Consider the following 19,683-nt stretch of genomic DNA (forward strand, 5'->3'; position numbering starts at 1 on the left):
GTTCGAGACCAGCCTGGTCTACAAGAGCTAGCTCCAGGATAGGCTCTAAAGCTGCAGAGAAACTCTGTCTCGAAAAAAAAAAAAAAAAAAAGATAAGATTTTACATTTGGCTTTTTTAAGATTTATAGGAACTAAACAAGAGAGGCACTCAGCAGTTAAGAACCCTGGATGTTCTTCCAGAGGGGCCAAGTTTGGTCTCCAGTACCTACACAGTGACTCACAACTGCCTATAACATAAATTTTAAAAAATGAAATAAAAATAAAGAAAAAGGCTTATAAGAACTTGTGACATTTTCCAGGGTAGACACTGGTAGCCTGATGCCAAATCCTGTTCCTGCAACAGCTCTGTTTGGTCAGCTGTACAGCACTGTTCTTAGTCTTTGGCCAAAGCCTTTCTTCTGTCTCGTACTGTGCTGTGTAGTAGACCAGTCTTTCACCCCACTATTTGCCTGGCTCCTTTGGGTAACGGAGTTGGACTCTTGGATGACCAACCATGTAGCTCTAGTTTAGGGGCTCTAAAACAAAACCAATGTTCTTGATTTTATTTCCCCTAACAGAACATCATTGCGCCAGAGGACTCTGCCTGAGGTACCGTCAGGCCCCTCTCTTCAGTTAACAGCTTTTCTGATTGCCTCAGAGTTAAGCCACCTGTGAGCTTTCACAAGCCTGCTTACGTTTCACTGGGTGATGGTGGCCGCGCGTGGCTTTAATCCTCTGAGTTCCAGGCTAGCCTGGTCTACAGAGTGAGCTCCAGGACAGCTAGGGCTACACAGAGAAACCAAAGGGGAGGAAAAATGACAGCTTACATTTCTAGGAGGCCTACAAAGTTTAGAGGAAAGCTATTGTATGTGTCAGAATCTATAAATTAAAATCTGTCTAAATATAGCTGATGCCACCTCAGCACCTTATTATCCATGGGATCTTGAACAAATCACTCCCTCTCTCTAGCTTTCAGCGGTGCTTCCTCTGCACTGTAGTTCTCTGAAAACTCAGTCTATTCACTGTTCAGAGCTTTGTGGTCTACATTGTCTCCTTCAGTTCTGCACGGCAGAAGTAGCCACAGGCAGGCCACGTGAACCTGGCTTGTTCTAGTAAGACTACATGCAAACAAGCAACACCTGCATTTGGTCTGAAGCCATAGTTTTCTGGTGCTTATTATAAACTACACGTCATCAAAGTGAAGGGGGAACAAAGGTGGTTGTAACTAGCATGAGCAGCAGCATCTGCCAATCAGAGTAAAGAGTTTGGTTTTTTGTTGATGATTGAGACAGCCCACATAGCCCAAGCCAACATCAGAATTACTGTACATGTGCACACATATGTGCAACTATACACACAAACATACATTTTTTAAAAAGTAGAAGGGATTGGAGAGGTGGCTTAGCAGTTAAAAGCACTTGTTGCTCTACCAGAGGATCCAAATTCAGTTCCCAGCACCTGCATGGTGACTCCCAACTATTGATAACTCCAGTTCCAAGGGATGTCACACCCTCTTCTTGCCTCTTAGGCACCAGGCACACATGGGGTGCACACCCATACATATAAAATAGAAATACATCTAAAAACAGATTTAAATAAGATTTTGGATTGTTTGTTTTGTTCTAAAGTAGAGCTCTAACATCTGTCACTGGCAGCTGTGAATGAATTCTTGACAGCTTTGCTTCCCTGTGTGAGATTCTCTTGGCTATTCAGAATTCCCGGGGTTGCATCTCATCCACTAAGCTGTTGCATGGCGCTAGCTGCAGGAATTGCGGAGGAAGCAAATACCTGACTTTTAGGTTTTCCAAATGAGAAGCAGACTCACAGAAGACCTTCACTGTGTGAAATTCCCTGAACTCTGAAAGAAGATTCCAGTAACAAATGGAAAAAGCACAGATAAAAATATAAACATCTAGGGACTAGAGAGGTGGCTCAGCAGCTAAGAGCACTTGCTCTTCTGGAGGCCCTGAGTTTGGATCCCAGCACCCTTATTGGGTGGCTCACAACCACCTGTAACTCTAGCTCCAGGGGATCCTTTGCCCACTTTTGGCCTCTGCAGGCACTTACACACACACACACACACACACACACACACACTTTTTTTTAATCTTAAAAAACAACAAATAAGAGAGATGGCCCAGTGAGTAAAGGACTAGAACTCACCTGGTAGAGAATGAACTTTCTGACCTCCACACATGAGCCGTAGTACATGTATAAATACACACAAAAAGTAAATTAGCAGGGAGCTGGAGAGTTGGGTCAGCATTTCACAGTGTTTGCTTTGAAATCATGAGCAGAGTTTGATCCAAGTGGCCCTCTAGCAAGTCGGAAGTCCTACAAACACCTGTGTCTGCAGCTCCGGGTTCTGATACCCTTAGCTGGTCTCCGAACCCCACCACCACCACACACACATTAATTAATTAAAATTTAGAATTCCTTAAAGAGTTCAAGCATAGTCGAGATCTGTCCAGGGCTTCTGTAGCTAGAAACCCTCATATAGTAATTGGGTTGCTGGGGGTTTTTTGTTTTTGTTTTTGTTTTTTCTGTTTTGTTTTTTGAGACAGGGTTTCTTTGTAGTTTTGGAGCCTGTCCTGGCACTCACTCTGCACACCAGGCTGGCCTTGACCTCACAGAGATCCACCTGCCTTGCCTCCTAAGTGTTGGGATTAAAGGCTTTCACCACCACACCCGGTGGTAATTGGTTTTGCTTTGCACACGTGACTAGTTCCCAGGGCTGTGGGAAGGGACTGCAGGACAGCTAGCAGAATGTGTGAAAGCCATGATCATCCCAGGTAATAGCTTATAAGTGAGTGTGGGCTAGACGTGTTCATGTTCATTGGAGCTGGCCCTATCGAGAAGCAGGCAGAGCCATCTAGCCTAAAAAGTTTTCCTAAAGGAAATTGCTTAAAGTGAGATTCCAGAGATCTTAGATGGGAATTTTGAAGTTTTGTCCATATGTCCATGATTCAGGCTGAAGCAGAAGAAGTCAAAGAAGGCTGGAACAATGCCAGGGTTTGTTGTTTTGTTTTGTTTTTTAAGGACTGTCTTAAAGAGAAATCTTGCATTTAAGTGTAGGGAAACTAAGGTGGCCTTGTTGGGCAAAAGAAGAAATCACAACTTGTAAATTTCTTTTCTTTCAAAAAAAATTTATGGGTTTTGTTTTTTTAGATTTATTTTATTTTATGTGTATGAATGTTTTGTTTGAAAGAATATTTGTTTACCACATGTATGCCTGGTGCCCATGGAAATCAGAAGAGGGCATTGGATCCCAGTATCCATTGGAGCTTGAGTTATAGGTGGCTGTGAGTCACCCTGTGGGTGCTGGGAGTTGGCCTTTCATCCTCTGCAAGAACACATGCTCCCGGCTGTGGTGGCGCACGCCTTTAATCTCAGCCCTTGGGAGGCACAGGCAGGCAGATCTTTGTGAGTTCGAGGCCAGCCTGGTCTACAATATCTAGTTGCAGGACAGGCTTCAAAGCTACAGAGAAAGCCTGTCTCGAAAAAAACAAAAACAAAGAAAAAAACAAACAAAAAAAACCCCACATGCTCCTAACCACTGAGCTATCTCTCCAGCCCTATGAATTTCCTTAATAAAAATGCATTTATTTTAAATAACTGTGTTATTATAAACTTTTGTTTTTTTGGTTTTTTAAATATTTATTTATTTATTATGTATACAATATTCTGTCTGTGTGTCTGCCTGCAGGCCAGAAGAGGGCATCAGATATCATTTCAGATGGTTGTGAGCCACCATGTGGTTGCTGGGAATTGAACTCAGGACTTTTGGAAGAGCAGGCAATGCTCTTAACCGCTGAGCCATCTCTCTAACCCCTTATTATAAACTCTTTAGGTTGGAAACATCAGCATATATTTTTGGCTTAGAATTTAGTGTTTTCTATAGAGGGAATAAAAATTAAATTTAGCAATTAAAAAAATCTGTAGACTTCTGGTGGTGTAGACATGTCACACAGGCAGTTGCTTATACAATCCTGGAGTTTCGGGGAGAAGCTGGTCCTCAGAACATAGGTTTGGAAGTCCCTGGCACATGTCTGGTGTGCCAAAGATTCAGGCAACACCAGGTTCAGAATTGGCAGGGAGGAACGGAAAGCAGGGAGGCTAAGTGTTCAGGAGGGGGTGTTCATCTGTGTCCGGTGCTGCCCAGAATCCAGTGGGCAGCACAGTGTGACGACACGGGTGCAGGACCTTTCATTCGCGCGGAATTTTTATTCTCATGCATTGCTTTGCTGTTTTACTGGTATTATTAATCCAGTTAGTAAACAAGCATCATTAAATATAAACTACTTGCCAGGCACAAAAAGTTTACAGAATAGTACAGAAACTCCTAAACTTTAATTATATACGGATTCCCTGGGAAGCTTGTTAAAGACAGCTTCCTGACCTCCACCCTAGAGACTCTGACTTGGTAGGTGTTCCCAGGGTCTGTCTGTGAGTTTGATGTGGCTGTTCCTTGGACCATAACTGAAGAAGCCTGGACCAATGGGAACTGTTGAGACCTCAGTTTTATTTGTCTGTATATGATCTGACCACCACATCAGTAGCTTTAGATGGCATCTATGTTACAAGATGAGGGCTGGGGATATGACTTGGTAGATGCTTGACTAGCAAGCATGAAGCCCTAGACTCCTTCCTCATTAAAAAAAGAAAAGAAATATGAGGGGCTAGAGAGAAGGCTAGGCAGTTTAAGGTGTCTGTTGTTCTTGAAGTGGAACTGAGTTTGATTCTCAGAACCTACGATGGGTGGCCCACAACTGTAACTCCAACTCCAAGAGATCCAGTGCCTTCTTCTGGCCTTGCAGGCACCTGTACTATACACATATGTATACACACGCACACACTTAAAAAGAAATAGTATGAGAATGATAACAACGTTTGCCACAGTACTGACAAAATAGGGCCATATGTTTGTCTCTTAACTTCCAAGTAACTACCCAAAAATGATTTTACAGTGCAGTAAATAATAATAACCACTACTTATCAAGGCTTTACTATATTCTAAACATACTGCCAAGTGTGTTATAGTTGAAATATGAGTAGATGCATGGCCAGGAGAGTGATTCAGTTGGTAGAATGCTTGCCTAGCATGTGCAAGGCCCAGGATTTTATGCCTAGCACCACATAAACCTTATGTTGTGCCCACACCCTTAAACCCAGCACTTGGAAGGTAGAAGCACAAGGATCAAAAGTTCAACATCATAGCACTGGTGAACAGTCTGGGATACATAAGCCCCCAGTAAATTTATTTTAATTACGTGTATGTGTGTGTGTCTGGTTATGGGAGATCAGAACTAGTACCAGAATTCCTTGAGCTGGAGTTACATGTGGTTGTGAGCCACCTGCTATGGTGCTAGGAACTGAATTTAGATCCTCTGCAAGAACAGAAAGTGCTTTGAAGTAAGTCATCTCCCCAGCCCCCTCCATCATGACTTACTTCTCTTGGCCTCTGCCAGCCCATGCACACAGATGGTATCCCTAAACAAACACACACATGTCTAAATAAAAATAAATCTTTTTAAAAAATAGAAATGATGGGTTGGAGAGGTGACTCAGCAGTTAAGAACACTGACTGCTCTGGGGCTGGAGAGATGGCTCAGTGGTAAAGAGCATTGCCTGCACTTCCAAAGGTCCTGAGTTCAATTCCCAGCAACCACATGGTGGCTCACAACCATCTGTAATGGGGTCTGGTGCCCTCTTCTGGCCTGCAGCATACAGACAGACAGAATATTGCATACATAATAAGTAAATAGATTTAAAAAAAAAAAAAGAACACTGACTGCTCTTCCAGAGGTTCCCGGCTCAATTCCCAGCACCCAGATAGTAGCTCACAACTGTCTAACTTCAGTTGCTGGGGATTGATACCCTCACTCAGACATACATGCAGACAAAACATCAATGTACACAAAATGAAAATAAATAATTAAAAAATAGAAATGAATAGATGCAAAATTCATTTTCTTTAAGAAACAGTTTTCAAGAGAAATAATTATTTTGCCATTTTTTCATTTAAATACATATATATAAATAGTAGTATTTAATGTTGGTCAAGGTATGTTGTTATAATATCTTATGAGGCACATTTTAGCCTTGCTTCATAGACAGGAAACTAGAGCTTTGAAACAGTTCCTAAATTTTCACAACTTGTACACACCAAAGCCAGGTTTGAGCTCAGAGTGCTCTTAGCCACTTTATTCAAATTACTACACAATGAAGAACATTTGGAAATTGCAGAAGTTCATAAAGAAGAAAGTGGTATCAACCACAGTTCGGGTACTCTCAGCTTCTGTTAAAAGTTTAGGTGTGTTTCCTTCCAGTCTCCTAGAGACTTTTCTTATAATAAATGTCTGCTTTCTAAAAAGTCCTGGAAGAGAGACAAACAACACCCATACTTCTATGAACTGTACTTCCTTACTGTGGTGTTTTTTCTCGTAGCCTTGGGTTTATGCCTTCCTGTCTACATGCACAGTTTTTGATAATATGGTAACCTTACGTATGTGTGGCATTTTGTATTTTTCACGGTACTTCGGTGAGCTTTTCTCTTGCTAAATTCCACACAGGTATATAATTTTTTTTCTGGCTGTCTAGAATTCGATTTCATAGCTTTACCACAAGTTAATCATTTTAATTAGGTGTTTAGGCTGCGTGTCCTATGGCTGCAAGCCAGTAGTGTAAGTGGGGCCGGGCGACAGTCACCTCACTGCTGCTAATGAGTTCTGTTAATGCAGTTCTTCTCCAGGTATTAAACAGCTTGGAAATGTTAACACCCTTCCCATTAGTTCCAAAGGACCCAGATGGTTTAACTCTGTTCCGTGCTTTGGACTGTCTTTCCTTAGGGTCTAAGCGCTCTTCCCACAGCAATGCTTACTTTTATGGCTTCTTCAAGAACAAGAGAATAGTTTTGTTTGACACTCTACTAGAAGAATACTCTGTGCAAAACAAAGACAACCAGGAGGAGCCTGGCACGGAGCCCCGCAATGAAGGCGAAGGGGACAGTGAAGAAATAAGAGCTAAAGTGAAAGTGAGTTCTTTTGTCCTCAGACTCTGACTCAGTTCTTCCACAGTTTATTAAGGTCACAAGGCCACAAATAGAAATGCTATGAAGCCTTAAAGTTCTGCTCTTTGGGGAAGTGATTACCTTTAGCACATGCTAAACTACCTTACAAGCTTGCACGCAGTGTACATACTGATAGTGAAAGTTCTTATTTTTTGAAAATCATGTGTGAGTTCGAAGCCAGCCTGGTCTACAGAGAGAGTTCCAGGACAGGCTCCAAAGCTACAGAGAAACCCTGTCTCAAAAAATCAAAATTTAAACATGTAATAGCTTTACTTGTGTGTGTGTGTGTGTGTGTGTGTGTGTGTGTGTGTGTACATGTGCATGCTGTGTACACTATGTGTGCACACTGTGCAAACATGGAAGTCAGAAGGACAAGTTGTAGGAGTTGTCTCCTGCTACTGTACTCCCTGAGAATTGAAATCAGCTAGTCAGGATTGGTGACAGTTGTGGAGTATCTCCAGAGAAGACTACTTGGACATAGGTTTAAACCAATAACTGTCTTTGTTAGCTGGTCACCAACTAAACTGGGTGTAATCAGTGTAGCCCTGTTGTAGTCCCCAGCTTTTCTTGGGATGAACTTTCTTTTAAGATTTATTTATTATGCATGTGGTATTCAATGTGCATGTACACCTGCAGGCCAGAAGGGGGCACTAGATCTCATTGTGGTTGCTGAGAATTGAACTCAGGACCTCCGGAAGAGCGGCCAATGCTCTTAACCTTTAAGCCATCTCTCTAGCTTTTAAGCACAAAACCCATGCCTCGAGTTGACATGCTTTAGCTAACAAACACAGCCAGAAAGAGAAGACTACAGAAGCTAGAAAGGAAGGTTAGTGCATTCAGAGACTTTCCCAGAACTATGGATTTTGGTGGGTTAGGTCTTTGTTTTCATTTTGACTGGTGGTGCTGCCTACATGCTGAGTTTTATGGCCTGAATGGTACTTCCATCATGGAGTCAGTTGTACTAAGGTCTGAGGTCCTGTTAGAGAGTCACCTTTATCTGATGAGCCATTTCATTGGCTTATATTCCTTTTATGCTTATGATCAAAGAATTTCTGCAGGCAAAATAAGATGAACATTTACTTTTTGGTGTAATTGAGACATAGCAGTTACTAGGCTTTACTTTGGCAGTGGACAGAATTGACCTAGTCTGTCATTTAGTCACTGAGGTTCCTTGGGTGCATTATATAATCAAATCAGTTTATTTGTTTTTAACACTTATTCATAAAATATGTGCTCTGTACTGAACTGCTTTGCTTGGCATTAAATACGAAAGTAGTCTGGGTTGATAGTTCACGCCTTTAATCTCAGCACCCAGGAGGCAGAGGCAAGTGGTTTGAAGCTTAGACTGGTGTACAGAGTGAGTGACAGAACTGGCAAAAGTATACAAAAGAGCTGGGTGGTGGTGGTACACGCTTTTAATCCCAGTACTCTGAGTGTTCAAGGCCAGCCTGGTTTACAGAGAAAGTTCCAGGACAGCCGAGGTTGACTATATAAAAAAAAAATGCTGTTTTGAAAAAGCAAGAAGAACAACAACAACAAAAAGTAGGGGCTGGGCATGTGGGTTCGTCGATAAAGTGTTTGCCTTGCACTCATAAAGCCTAAGTTCAGTGCAAAGCACCAAGTAAACCAGAGACGATGGCTCACACCTACAGTCCCAGTACTAGGGAGGCAAAGGCAGGAGGGTCAGAAGTTCAAGGTCAGCCTGGCATATATAAGGTACTGTCTCAAAATTGGAAAAAAATGTTTTTGAAGTCTAATCTTTATAAACATACAGTGTGAGGGGGGTGGTCAGACAAACATTTTTTGCTCTGGTTTTAGGAAGCTTAAGATACAAGATACAGAAGAGTAGATGAGAAGGCATTTCTTTTCCTTTTTATTTTGTGCGTATGTGCACAGTCGTGTGAGTGATATGTACATGCCATGGCTCGTGTCTAGGGATCAGAGAGCAATTTGTGGAAGCATCTCTCTCCTTCCACCTTTTCATGTTCCAGGGATCAAACTCGGGACTCCAGACTTGTTGGCAAACACCTTTACCATCTCACTGGTCCAGGAAAGCTTTTCCTGTCTTGTTGTTTGTTTGTTTGTTTGTTTGTTTTTGGGACAAGGTCTCTATACATAGCCCTTGGTGTCCTGAGACTCACCATGTAGACCAGGTTGGCTTCAAACTCAGAGATCACCTGTCTCTGCCTCCCAAGTACTGGGATTGAAAGGGGTCTTAAAACACGCCCCCCCCCCCAAAAAAAAAAAGTGTGTGCCGTGCGCCCAGTCCCAAGAAAACTTTTCCGAGAGTCTAAAAGCATTGCTGGATGAGGTCAGCTAATGCTGACTAGGAAGATTTAAAGTACTAAAAACAAATGGATGAGGGGATAGCAAGAAATAATAATCTTCAGAAACAGTCTCCAATATTTATTTTATATGTGGATGACATGTGCCCTTGGTCTGGTGTCCTGTGAGATGATTTTAGATCTCTATTCCCTTGCCAATTGCATAACTGAGCAAGTTAAGGTTTCTGAATGTCTGATCCTGGAGGCAGAGGAGAGGCACTACCGGACTGGAGAGTCTCTTGATGTTTGGCAGCATCAGTGGCCTGTCCCCACTGGAGACCAGTGACACACTCACTTATCACAACCAAAATGGCTCCAGATATTAGTAGATGTTCTTGGGTGGGAGTGGAGCGGAGTCGGAACAGTGCAGGATCCCGTGATTGGGAAGTGTTGGACTAAAACCTTCTAGAGCTGTGACAGGAGACGGACACGTACCGTGAAATCTCCTGTGGCTCTGCTTTTAAGTCCTGGGAATCGTGGCTGTCATTTGAGCGTTTGTTTTGACTGTTAAAGGGGTCATCTAATTAGGGGCCTGTTCCTGTTACAAATGTATAGGTGAATATTTCTGTACAAGGATTGAACTAGAGGAGCCAATGCCTTTGGTTTCTAGAGGATGTATTTCCAGTTATGAGTGTGTGGGTAAGTACATGTGTGCGCAGGTCTCAGAGGAGGCCAGAAGGGTGTGTCTGGAGCTGGAGTTAGAGGCAGTCCTGAGCCACCTGACATGGGTGTCGGGAACCAAACCCAGATTCTCTGGAAGAACAGGAAGCACTCTTAACTCCTCAGCCATCTTCGTTTTGTTTTATTAGATTTATTCATTTGTGTGTGTGTTTATGTATGTGCCTGCGTGGATAAATGTGCACCACGTACATGCTTGGTGGAGGTCAGAAGAGGGTTTAGACAGATATCCTGGAACTGGGGTTATGGGTGATTTTGAGACACCATGTGGGGGTTGAAAATCAAACCTGAAACCTTCTGCAAGAGCAACAAATGCTCTTGTTTTTAACTGTTGAGCTAACACGCCAGCCTTTTTTTTTTTTTTTTTTTAAAGGCAGAATCTTGTACAGCTGGGACGATATCCCAGTGGGTAAGAACATGTTTTTCTACAAACTTGAGAACCTGAATTCGAATTCCTGGCATCCATATAAACAGCTAGGCATGGAGGTATAGAGACAGGCAGACCAGAAGTGCTCACTGGCAGCCAAAACAGAACTTCCAGTTCATTGAGAGACCCTCCTGTGCATTCCCGTGCACCAAATGCATATGCACACACACACACATACATATACATCCACACACCCCACACATACCCAGAAGATGTGGCTTGCTGTGTGTGGTCCATACTGGCCTGGAACTTACAATGTTCAGGTTAGGTTGGGTCAAATTTGGGACCTTCCTGCTTCAGGCTTGAGTGTTGAGAACATAGGTATGAACTACCACAGCTGGCCTTTAATGTTTCCTTTAGGTGGAATTACCCACTTAGGTTTAACCACTGCCACAGAGTCAAAGCTGGGACAGGGCTTAAGGTCATTTCATAGGAAGGAGAACTGAAGGTGAGAAAGGGCAGCTCAGTGAGAGTTCACCTGAGAGGCCTGCAGGTTCAGCAGAGAGCCCGCTTAGGGGTCTCCAGTGCAGTATATGATGGTCATTTCCACACTAGCGAGTGGTCCAGAGGTTGCGACAGTGTAAGGAGAATGCAGGCCGTTAGTGTCTTTGAAAACAGATTTATCTGGCTACAAATGCAGTTGGTAGAATACCTGCCTAGCACGCATGGGCCTGCATTCAGTCCTCAGCAAAGAACAAATGCTGAGCGCCCTTGAAGTGTGGTGAAGGGGCTTGCCACCTCTGCTGGCTTCTTGGAGAACCTGCTTTTATTTCATCAGCTACCGTATATATACAGTATTTGTCATGGTTCTTAGACCTCATTCCACCCTAACAAGCCTGTGAGTAGACATGCCAAGGAGCCCGTAGTTTGGGACATGCTGAGGTGTATGAGATATACCTTGAATAGCCGAAGTAGTGTGGCTTTTTGAAAATTGGAGGTTTGGTGATGAGGGCGAGCAGGCCTGCTTTTTGTCCCTCCTGGCTCCCGCATGGCTAGCTTTACACCCAAAATAACAACACACAAACTGTATTCATTTAAACACTGCCTGGCCCATTAGTTCCAGCCTCTTATTGGCTAATTCTCACATCTTGATTAACCCATTTCTAATAATCTGTGTAGCACCACGAGGTGGTTGCTTACCGGGAAAGATTCAGCGTGTCTGACCTGGCAGCTGGCTCCATGGCGTCTGTCTCAGAGAGGAGAGGCATGGCCTCTTATTAACTTCCCTTCTTCCCAGCATTTTGTTCTATCTACTCCACCTATCTAAATCCTGCCCTATCAAAAAGCCAAGGCAGTTTCTTTATTAACCAGTGAGAGTCCTCCATCAGTTTGGGGTTTTGTTCTTTGTTCTGTTGAGGTAGAATCTGATATAGCCCAAGTTGACCTCAACCCTTGATCCTCGACTTCAGTCTCCAGTCTGGGAGGTGTGTCCCTTAACTGTACCCATCTTGAAATTGAGATATAACTGCAGATTCTAATAGGTAGGCAGGTATCTGAAAAGAGGGTGTGTGAACGGTGCAGAATTTTGACAGGGGGATGGGTTTATCAGATTGAAGAGTTTTTTTGTTGTTTTGTTTTGAGACAGGGTCTCACATAACCTAGGCTGGACCTTGACCTCCTGGGCTGGGCTCTCAAGTGCTGGAGTTATAATGCCTCCCACGCCAACACATTTTGATTTCTCAGCTTCCTTTTCTTTATCTCTAAAGTAAAGATGCTCCTCTCGTTGCCAGTGCAGTGTTGTTAAAGATCAAATGAGGCAAGGTCTGAGTTTTATTTTTTCAAATAATTAAAGTATCTTTTTATTTGACATTCATATGTATGCATACATACTTCACAGATAACTGACTTTTTGTAGTCATGTAAACAGATATAAGAGCCGTGATCTAATTTTTTTCTTTTTTTCTTTCTATTGAGCTATATATTTTTCTCTGCTCCCCTTCCTTCCTCCGCTCTCCCCTTCTGCCCTCTCCCATGATCTCCATGCTCCCAATGTACTCAGGAGATCTTGTTTTTTTCTACTCCCTTGTAGATTAGACAAGGTCCGAGTTTTATGGGAAGGAGTGTGCTATATACATGGTGTGGTATTTGTCTATATTCTTTCATGTGACATTAATGTGGAAGGAAAGAAAATGCAGTTCTTTCTAACATTTCACTGCGAATCATTGCGCCTCCTTTTGGTGGCAACTTACCCTTCTATTTGCATTTCACGGTGATAAGGCTTTGAGTGTGACCCATGCTGTGTGTCATCCTGTCCCCATCCCATGCTGGGAAGTGGACCAAGGTGAACGACACATGCAAGGCATATATTCTCAGCCCAGCTGTGTTCCTTATTACACTATCATGTCATGTCTTTGCCTTTTGCTTTTTTTTTTTTTTTTTTTTTTTTTTTTTTTTTTTTTTTTTTTTTGAGATGGGGTCTCTACGTAGCCCTGGCTGTCCTGAAACTCCCTATGTAGATCAGGCTGGCCTCAAACTCACATTGATCCATCTGCTTTTCTGCCTCTGTCTACCAGGTGTTATGATTAAAGGCATGCACCACTATTCCAAGCCTCTACTGTTCTTTTGTTTTTCAAGACAGGGTTTCTCTGTGTAACAGTTATAGCTGTCTTGGAACTCACTTTGTAGACCAAGTTGGCCTCAAACTCAAGAGATCCGCCTGCCTCTGCTACCCAAGTGCTGGGATTAAAGGCTGCACTACCACGGCCCCTGCTGTTTCCTTATTTGAACAGCACATGCTTATTTGTATTCTGAATCTGATAATCCCATTGTACCAATTCTTGTGGCACTAATGCTTCTCTTTATTATGTCCCACTTATTGTGACTTGTTTTCTGAAGTATCTGGTGATTTTTACTATAATTTATCACTTTTTTTTAAGTTATATGGGTGTGTGTGTTTGACCTGCATGTGTATATGTGCACCACATGTATGCCAGGTCCCTGAGGATGCCAGAAGATGGCATCAGTTAGTTCCTCTGGAACTGGAATTACAGGCAGTTGTGAGCTACCATGGGGTGCTAGAAATGGAACCCCAGTCTTCTGGAAGAGCAGCCATCTCTCCAGCCTATTGCATTGAACTTAATCTTGAAGGACCCTGAGATTTTTATAGAGCACAGGCCTGGTAAAGATTTGCATTTGTCTGTCCTAGTATACTCCCATGCATGCACACTTACGTGTATACACACACCAGCTGCTCCTTTTTGTTTCTGTTTTCTTTTTTCAGAGATCATGTTACTTGAATGTTAGATTTCTTTTCTTTTTTTTAACTGAGTTCAGTTATTATTGTTGTATGTGTGACAGGTAGGGATGGGGTGTCCTTGTGCCTGGGCATACATGTGGCAGTCAAAGAACCACTTTCAGGATTCGATCCTCTCCTACCATATGAGTCCTAAGGATCAGGCTCAGGTCATCAGCCTTGGTAGCGGGCACCTTTATCTGTTGAGCCAACTTTTCATAATTTTATGTTTGTTGACATAAGCATCTTTGCCCACTGAGCATTTCTCTGGTCTCTTGGGTCTTATTCTAGCCCACTTCCTCTTTCTCTCCGGCTCCAGGGGTGCTTGGTGTTGTTCTCCATGTCCTTTGAAAGTTCCCCAGTGTAGTCAGATCCCTCTCCGTACGCTCCACTGCTGCCTTGGGACTCAGCTTTGTCTGCTTAATGTGCTGCTATTTGCCGCTCCACTTTCCTGCCCCCACATTCCTGTTTTCACCCTTCCCTGTTTCTCCCGTGTTCCTTGCATTATCTTATAATTTAAATCAGTTTTTATTTTTCTGATTTTCGGTAGTGCTGGGGATTAGAACCAGGTCCTTGTGCATATTAGGCAACAGGCTTTGTATCACCTGGCCCTGAGGATCTGTTTTTAAACAGCTGTTACTGGTATATTTTTAAGTCATGACTGAGATGTGCATATTTGTAGACATTTGAAAAATAGGAAGGCTGTCAAGCAGTCAGGCCACGGCAGTCTGTCACGTGCAGTTGATGGCTCCTGACACCGTGCTTCCCATCAGTGTCCCGGTGACTGTGTGTGTGACAGTTACTTGCTCTTGCTCATCATAAGGAGTTTCCACTTCAGAGCAAACTTGAGGATGAAGTGTCTAATGGGTTCAGGATGTGGCTATCAAATAATTTCATTGTTACTTATTTAACTCTTTACTTAGTGATAAAGATTTATGCTTTTCCAATTTTTTTGTTCTCCCTTAGTGAAGTTGGATGCTGTTTTGTTTAATAGTTCTGTCTTTGGGTGCATGTAGTGAAATGTCGTTTAAGCAAAGTTCTATACTGAAATCTATTGTTTACGTTACAATTAATGAAGGGACATTATTGGATCAAGGCTAAAGATAGAAACAAGTTAAAGGTTATTAATAGGTTATTTTCTCGCTCTCTCTCTCTTTTTTTTTATTCAGAATAAGAAACAAGGATGTAAAAATGAGGAGGTGCTGGCTGTACTTGGCCATGAACTGGGACACTGGAAGTTGGGACACACAATAAAAAATATCATTATTAGTCAGGTAAGTTCGGAGTGATGGTTGTATTTTGTTTTGCTTTCTTTGAGTTGGGGTTTCACATTGCCAGAGATGACCTTGAACTGAGCTCCACCTGCCTTCACTCCCGTGCCCTGGGATTCCAGCTGCGCACCAGCAATCTGGCTCACGTGTGCCTTGTTATAAAGGCAGAGTTAGAATGGCAGAAGTGGGTGTGGTGATGCCCACCTGTAATCTAAGGCACTCAGGACTCCTAGGCGGAAAGATCTTTGCTCGAGGGGCTGGTGAAATGGCTTTGCAGTTAAAGGTGCTCGCTGCCAAGCCTAAGTTTAACCCCAAGACTCACACGGTGGAAGGGAGAACCAGCTTTCTCAGGTTGTCCTCTGACCTCCACACTTGCAATGTGGCATGTGCTTCTTGTACACACACATCTCATAAACAGAACAAATAAATTAAAATTTTTAGAAGTCAAATGCTGTCCTGAGCTATATAGCAGCTTCCAGGCCAAATTGAGCTACATATTGAGACTTGATCTTAAAAAGAAAAGCTAAGTAAGTAAATAAAGTATAACAGACCTGAGACATTATATGGTAATGGGGACAAGGCATTCATCAAGCCAGGAGTGATGGCACAGACTTGTAATCCTACCATTCAAGAGGCTGCTGAGGCAGGAGGATCTCAGTTTTGAGGCCAAGCTGCCTGACTTCTTATTGTGGTTCCGAGTTTATATGTGAGACCTGAGGCAATTCCTTAATTTGTCCCTGCCTCCATCTCTTCATTGAACAATACAGCATAGAGCTGGTTAGGAATTAAATGTATTCATGTACTGGCAGAGTTTGGAAGTGTACTGAGCATGGTGGGAGCATGTTAAATACATACTAGTGTTTACTGCTGTCACTATCATTGCTGTCACTTCCGGAGTTGCTCAGATACATGAGCTGTGAGGTTGTACGTTAAAATGCTTTCTAAGGTTGGTGAGATGTTCAGTTTGTAAATACTTGCCGTCAAGGGACAGTGCTAGATTGGTGGCGGGAAAGAACGGACTCCTGCAGGTTGTCCTGACCTCCACATGCTTGTCTGCATGCTGCCACAAAACCTCATACACGCTATACAGAAATAAATAAATCATACATGTAAAATACAGATACCATATTTCTACTTTTAAAAGGTTTTTTAGAAGAATCTATTGTTAAAAAGATTTATTTTCACGATGGTCATGCATAGGTGTGTGTGTCTACAGTGAGTACGTGCACTTGAGTGTGGATGCCCACAGAGGCCAGAGGCCTCCCCTATCAGTCATCAGTCGAGAAAATGCCCTACAGCTTTGCCTCCAGGCCATCTGGGGGGTCGCTTTCTCACGGGAGGTTCCTTTTCCCAGATATGCCAGGGTTTGTGTCAGGTTGATGAAGATCAACTGGCACATCCTGTCTCCCAGGAAACAGCACCAAACCAAAGACAACCCAAAGCCTTTCTCCCATTTTAAAGTAATTATATATTCACCAAAAATTGCAGAAAGCAATTCTAGTAACCACTCTTCCTCGGGGTGTTGCTAGTTCCTCTAAACTAGTGGTTCTCAACTTGTGGATCACAACCGCTTTGGGGTTGAGCGACCCTTTCACAGGGGTCACCTAAGACTATCAGAAAATACAGACGTTTACATAACAATTCATACTGGTAACAAAATTATGAAGTAGCAATGAAAATAATTTTTTGATTGGGGGACACCACAACACGAGCTGTAGGAAAGGGTCACAACATTAGGAAGGTTGAAAACTGTTGTTCCAAATGAATTGAAAATGTTTTCAAGCTCTGGCTGAAATAGCAGTTAGCTGTCTGTGTTGGCTGGTTCTGAGTACATACAGCCTTAACTGATCGTGTGTGTGTGTGTGTGTGTGTGTGTGTGTGTAATCTCATTCTGTAGGATGAGATTTCAGTTTGTAATCATCCTGCCTCCCGAGCATTAGAATACAGGCTTTTGCCATCATCCGTGCTTCACTGAGTCTTAGGTGGCCTCTGTTCCAGAAAGGTCAGTGGGTTCTGGGCTGTGCAGACATACATGGGAAGACTGGTGAGCCTGGTTTTCCTGTTGCCATAAGTCGTTAGTCGAAACTTAGTTCCTTAGCTTGAAGCTGTGCTGTACAAACACAGCACATAGTGCTTAAATAAAGCCAGATACTAATTCTAACTCAGTGCTCGATCTGTAAGGAAAATCACTGCCCCTTCTGTAAAGGGATGGGTGTGGTGGGATCAACCCTACCCGCATGGCAGTGGGCTGGTTCCTGAGGACACATTGGGAAGTCCTAGAGTAACTGGGGAAGCAGGCTAGGCTCACTCTAGTATGTTCCGAGGCCCCTGGTCATCCAACCAAACTATCATCTGCCCACTGTCAGCAAATTAGTGTGTATTTTCATCTCCTTCTCCTCCATAGCCAATTAGATGTACTATCTAAAGTTCTCTTCATCGAGAATGCTTCTCTAATGCCAGGCGTGGTGATGCACACCTTTAATCCTAGCACTCAGGAGACAGAGGCAGGCAGATCTCTGAGTTCAAAGCCACTCTGGTCTACAAGAGCTAGTTCCTGTAGCCAGGGTTACACAGAAAAACCTTGTCTCAGAAACAAAACAAAACAAGAAGTTTATCTGTGTCGGTGCCTTCCAGGACTGTCTCTCCATGACAACAAATGCTACAGCACTCTACTTTGAGCTGGTGCCAGCATAGCTTGTGTCTCAGGTAGGGTTTCTGTTACTATAACTCCATGACCAAAAACAAGGTGTGGAAGAAAGGGCTTAATTTGTTGTTCAACTCTCAGGTCACACTATCACTGAGGGTGCCAGGGCCTACCCTGGAAGTGAAACTGAAGTAGCTGCCATAGAGCAGTGGTTCTCAACCTGTGGGTCATGACCCCTTTGAGGGTTGCACCAGATATCCTGCATATCAGATATTTATATTGCAATTCATAACAGTAGCAAAATTATAGTAAGGATGTAACAATGAAATAATCTTATGGTGGGGAACCGCCATAGTATGAATAACTGTATTAGAGAACCACAGCATTAGGAAGGTTGAGAACCACTACCATAGGGGATATTACATACCCAGGACACCTGCCCAGGAGCGGCACCACCCACAGCGAGATAGACCCTCCCCCATCAGTCATTGATTAAGACAATGCACACAGCCTGCTTAGTGGCATAGTAACCAGTAGTATTCTGTCCTCTTTTCTAGATAAATTCTTTCCTGTGTTTCTTCTTGTTTGCTGTGTTAATTGGTCAAAAGGTACTTTTTGCTGCCTTTGGTTTTTATGACAACCAACCCACTCTGATTGGACTCTTGATCATCTTTCAGTTTATTTTCTCACCCTACAATGAGGTAATGTATGCTTTTTTTAAAATTACTACATATGTGTTTTTGCCTGTTTCAAATCTGAATTCTTTAGGGTAGTGTGAAAATATATCAACAAAACCATAGAAGCTTCTAGTTCCTCGCTGTATATTATAAAGTATACCGGACAGTATAAAAGCAGCAGAGAAGTCCAAGTCTAAATAGTGAAGTGCTCAGAATGCTGTTGGTGATAAAAGTAGAGAATTGGAGCTTAGCAGTAGAAGCCTTGATCTGTATCCTCCGAGCTCTGGTAACTGGAGGTCACCTGCTGTGCCGTGTCCGAGGCCGTGTGTTCACAGCGCGGTGTGAAAACCCGTGTGAGAGGACAGAACGGAGAGGAACTGAGAAGGAGGCAGCTAGACTGGAAGGAGCTGTGTGAAAGTGTTCCTCTGATTGTTCACAGGAACTTTAGGGCTCCCTCCTGGGCCCACGAAATCACAAGTGAGGTTAGGAAGCAGTTGTGAGCAGATTCTGTGCATGTGAGACGACACCGGTTAATGAGACTGCACTTCAGAGCAGAATCTCATGGCCTTTGGTAAGGCTTCCAGATGAAGCCAGGAAATATCGTGATCTTGAGGAACCTCCATGCATCCTTGAGATGGGTTCTAGAGTAGAGGTTATCAAACCAGCTAGGTGAATTCTAGTTCTTCACTTAGGAAAGCATTCAGGGTGGGGGTGGGGCGTGCCATGAAAGAAAAATGGAGAGAAATAGCTGTAAAGTGTCCACACAAGCTATATAAACTTTAAGAGAACATGTATTTATTATTTCCAAATTGTAGACATTAAACTGTTGTTTTTGTTTCTAAGATTTACTTTTATTATTTTTAACTGTGTGTGTGATGTTTGTGGCACGGGCGTGTGAATGCAGGTGCCAGCAGAGGCCAGAGTTGGTGGGTGCTGCGGGAGCTGTAAGCTGTCTGACATTGTTGCTGGGAATCCATCCCGGTCCCGGAAGATCAGTACATCTGTTAAATGCTGGGCCATCTCTCCAGTCCTAGGCATTAAACTTCTCTGTGCAGCCCTGGCCGTCCTAGAGCTTACTCTATAGACCAGCCTGGCCTCCAACTCAGAGATCCACCTGCCTCTATCTCCCAAGTGCTGTTGCAAAGACTTTTTAATCCCTCAGAATTTATATTTTTCCATAAAAAATTTCCCTTTCATAATGGTCTTTAAAAACTGTGAACTTGGGGGCTGGAGAGATGGCTCAGAGGTTAAGAGCATTGCCTGCTCTTCCAAAGGTCCTGAGTTCAATTCCCAGCAACCACATGGTGGCTCACAACCATCTGTAATGGGGTCTGGTGCCCTCTTCTGGCCTTCAGGCATACACACAGACAGAATATTGTATA

General features: G+C 43.1%; 1 protein-coding gene across 1 annotated transcript in view; it reads left to right on the forward strand.

Moving 5' to 3' along the window:
• Nucleotides 1-19,683, forward strand: part of Zmpste24 (zinc metallopeptidase STE24) — a 39,608-nt gene that overhangs the window by 16,970 nt on the left and 2,955 nt on the right. The window contains exons 7-9 of the mRNA XM_038334831.1: nucleotides 6,828-7,012; nucleotides 14,879-14,983; nucleotides 18,182-18,325. Of these exons, the coding sequence (XP_038190759.1) occupies nucleotides 6,828-7,012; nucleotides 14,879-14,983; nucleotides 18,182-18,325 (434 nt within the window). The remainder of the gene's footprint in view (nucleotides 1-6,827; nucleotides 7,013-14,878; nucleotides 14,984-18,181; nucleotides 18,326-19,683) is intronic.

Source organism: Arvicola amphibius, chromosome 6 (genome assembly GCF_903992535.2).
Source record: "Arvicola amphibius chromosome 6, mArvAmp1.2, whole genome shotgun sequence".
NCBI classification, from domain to species: Eukaryota; Metazoa; Chordata; class Mammalia; order Rodentia; family Cricetidae; genus Arvicola; species Arvicola amphibius.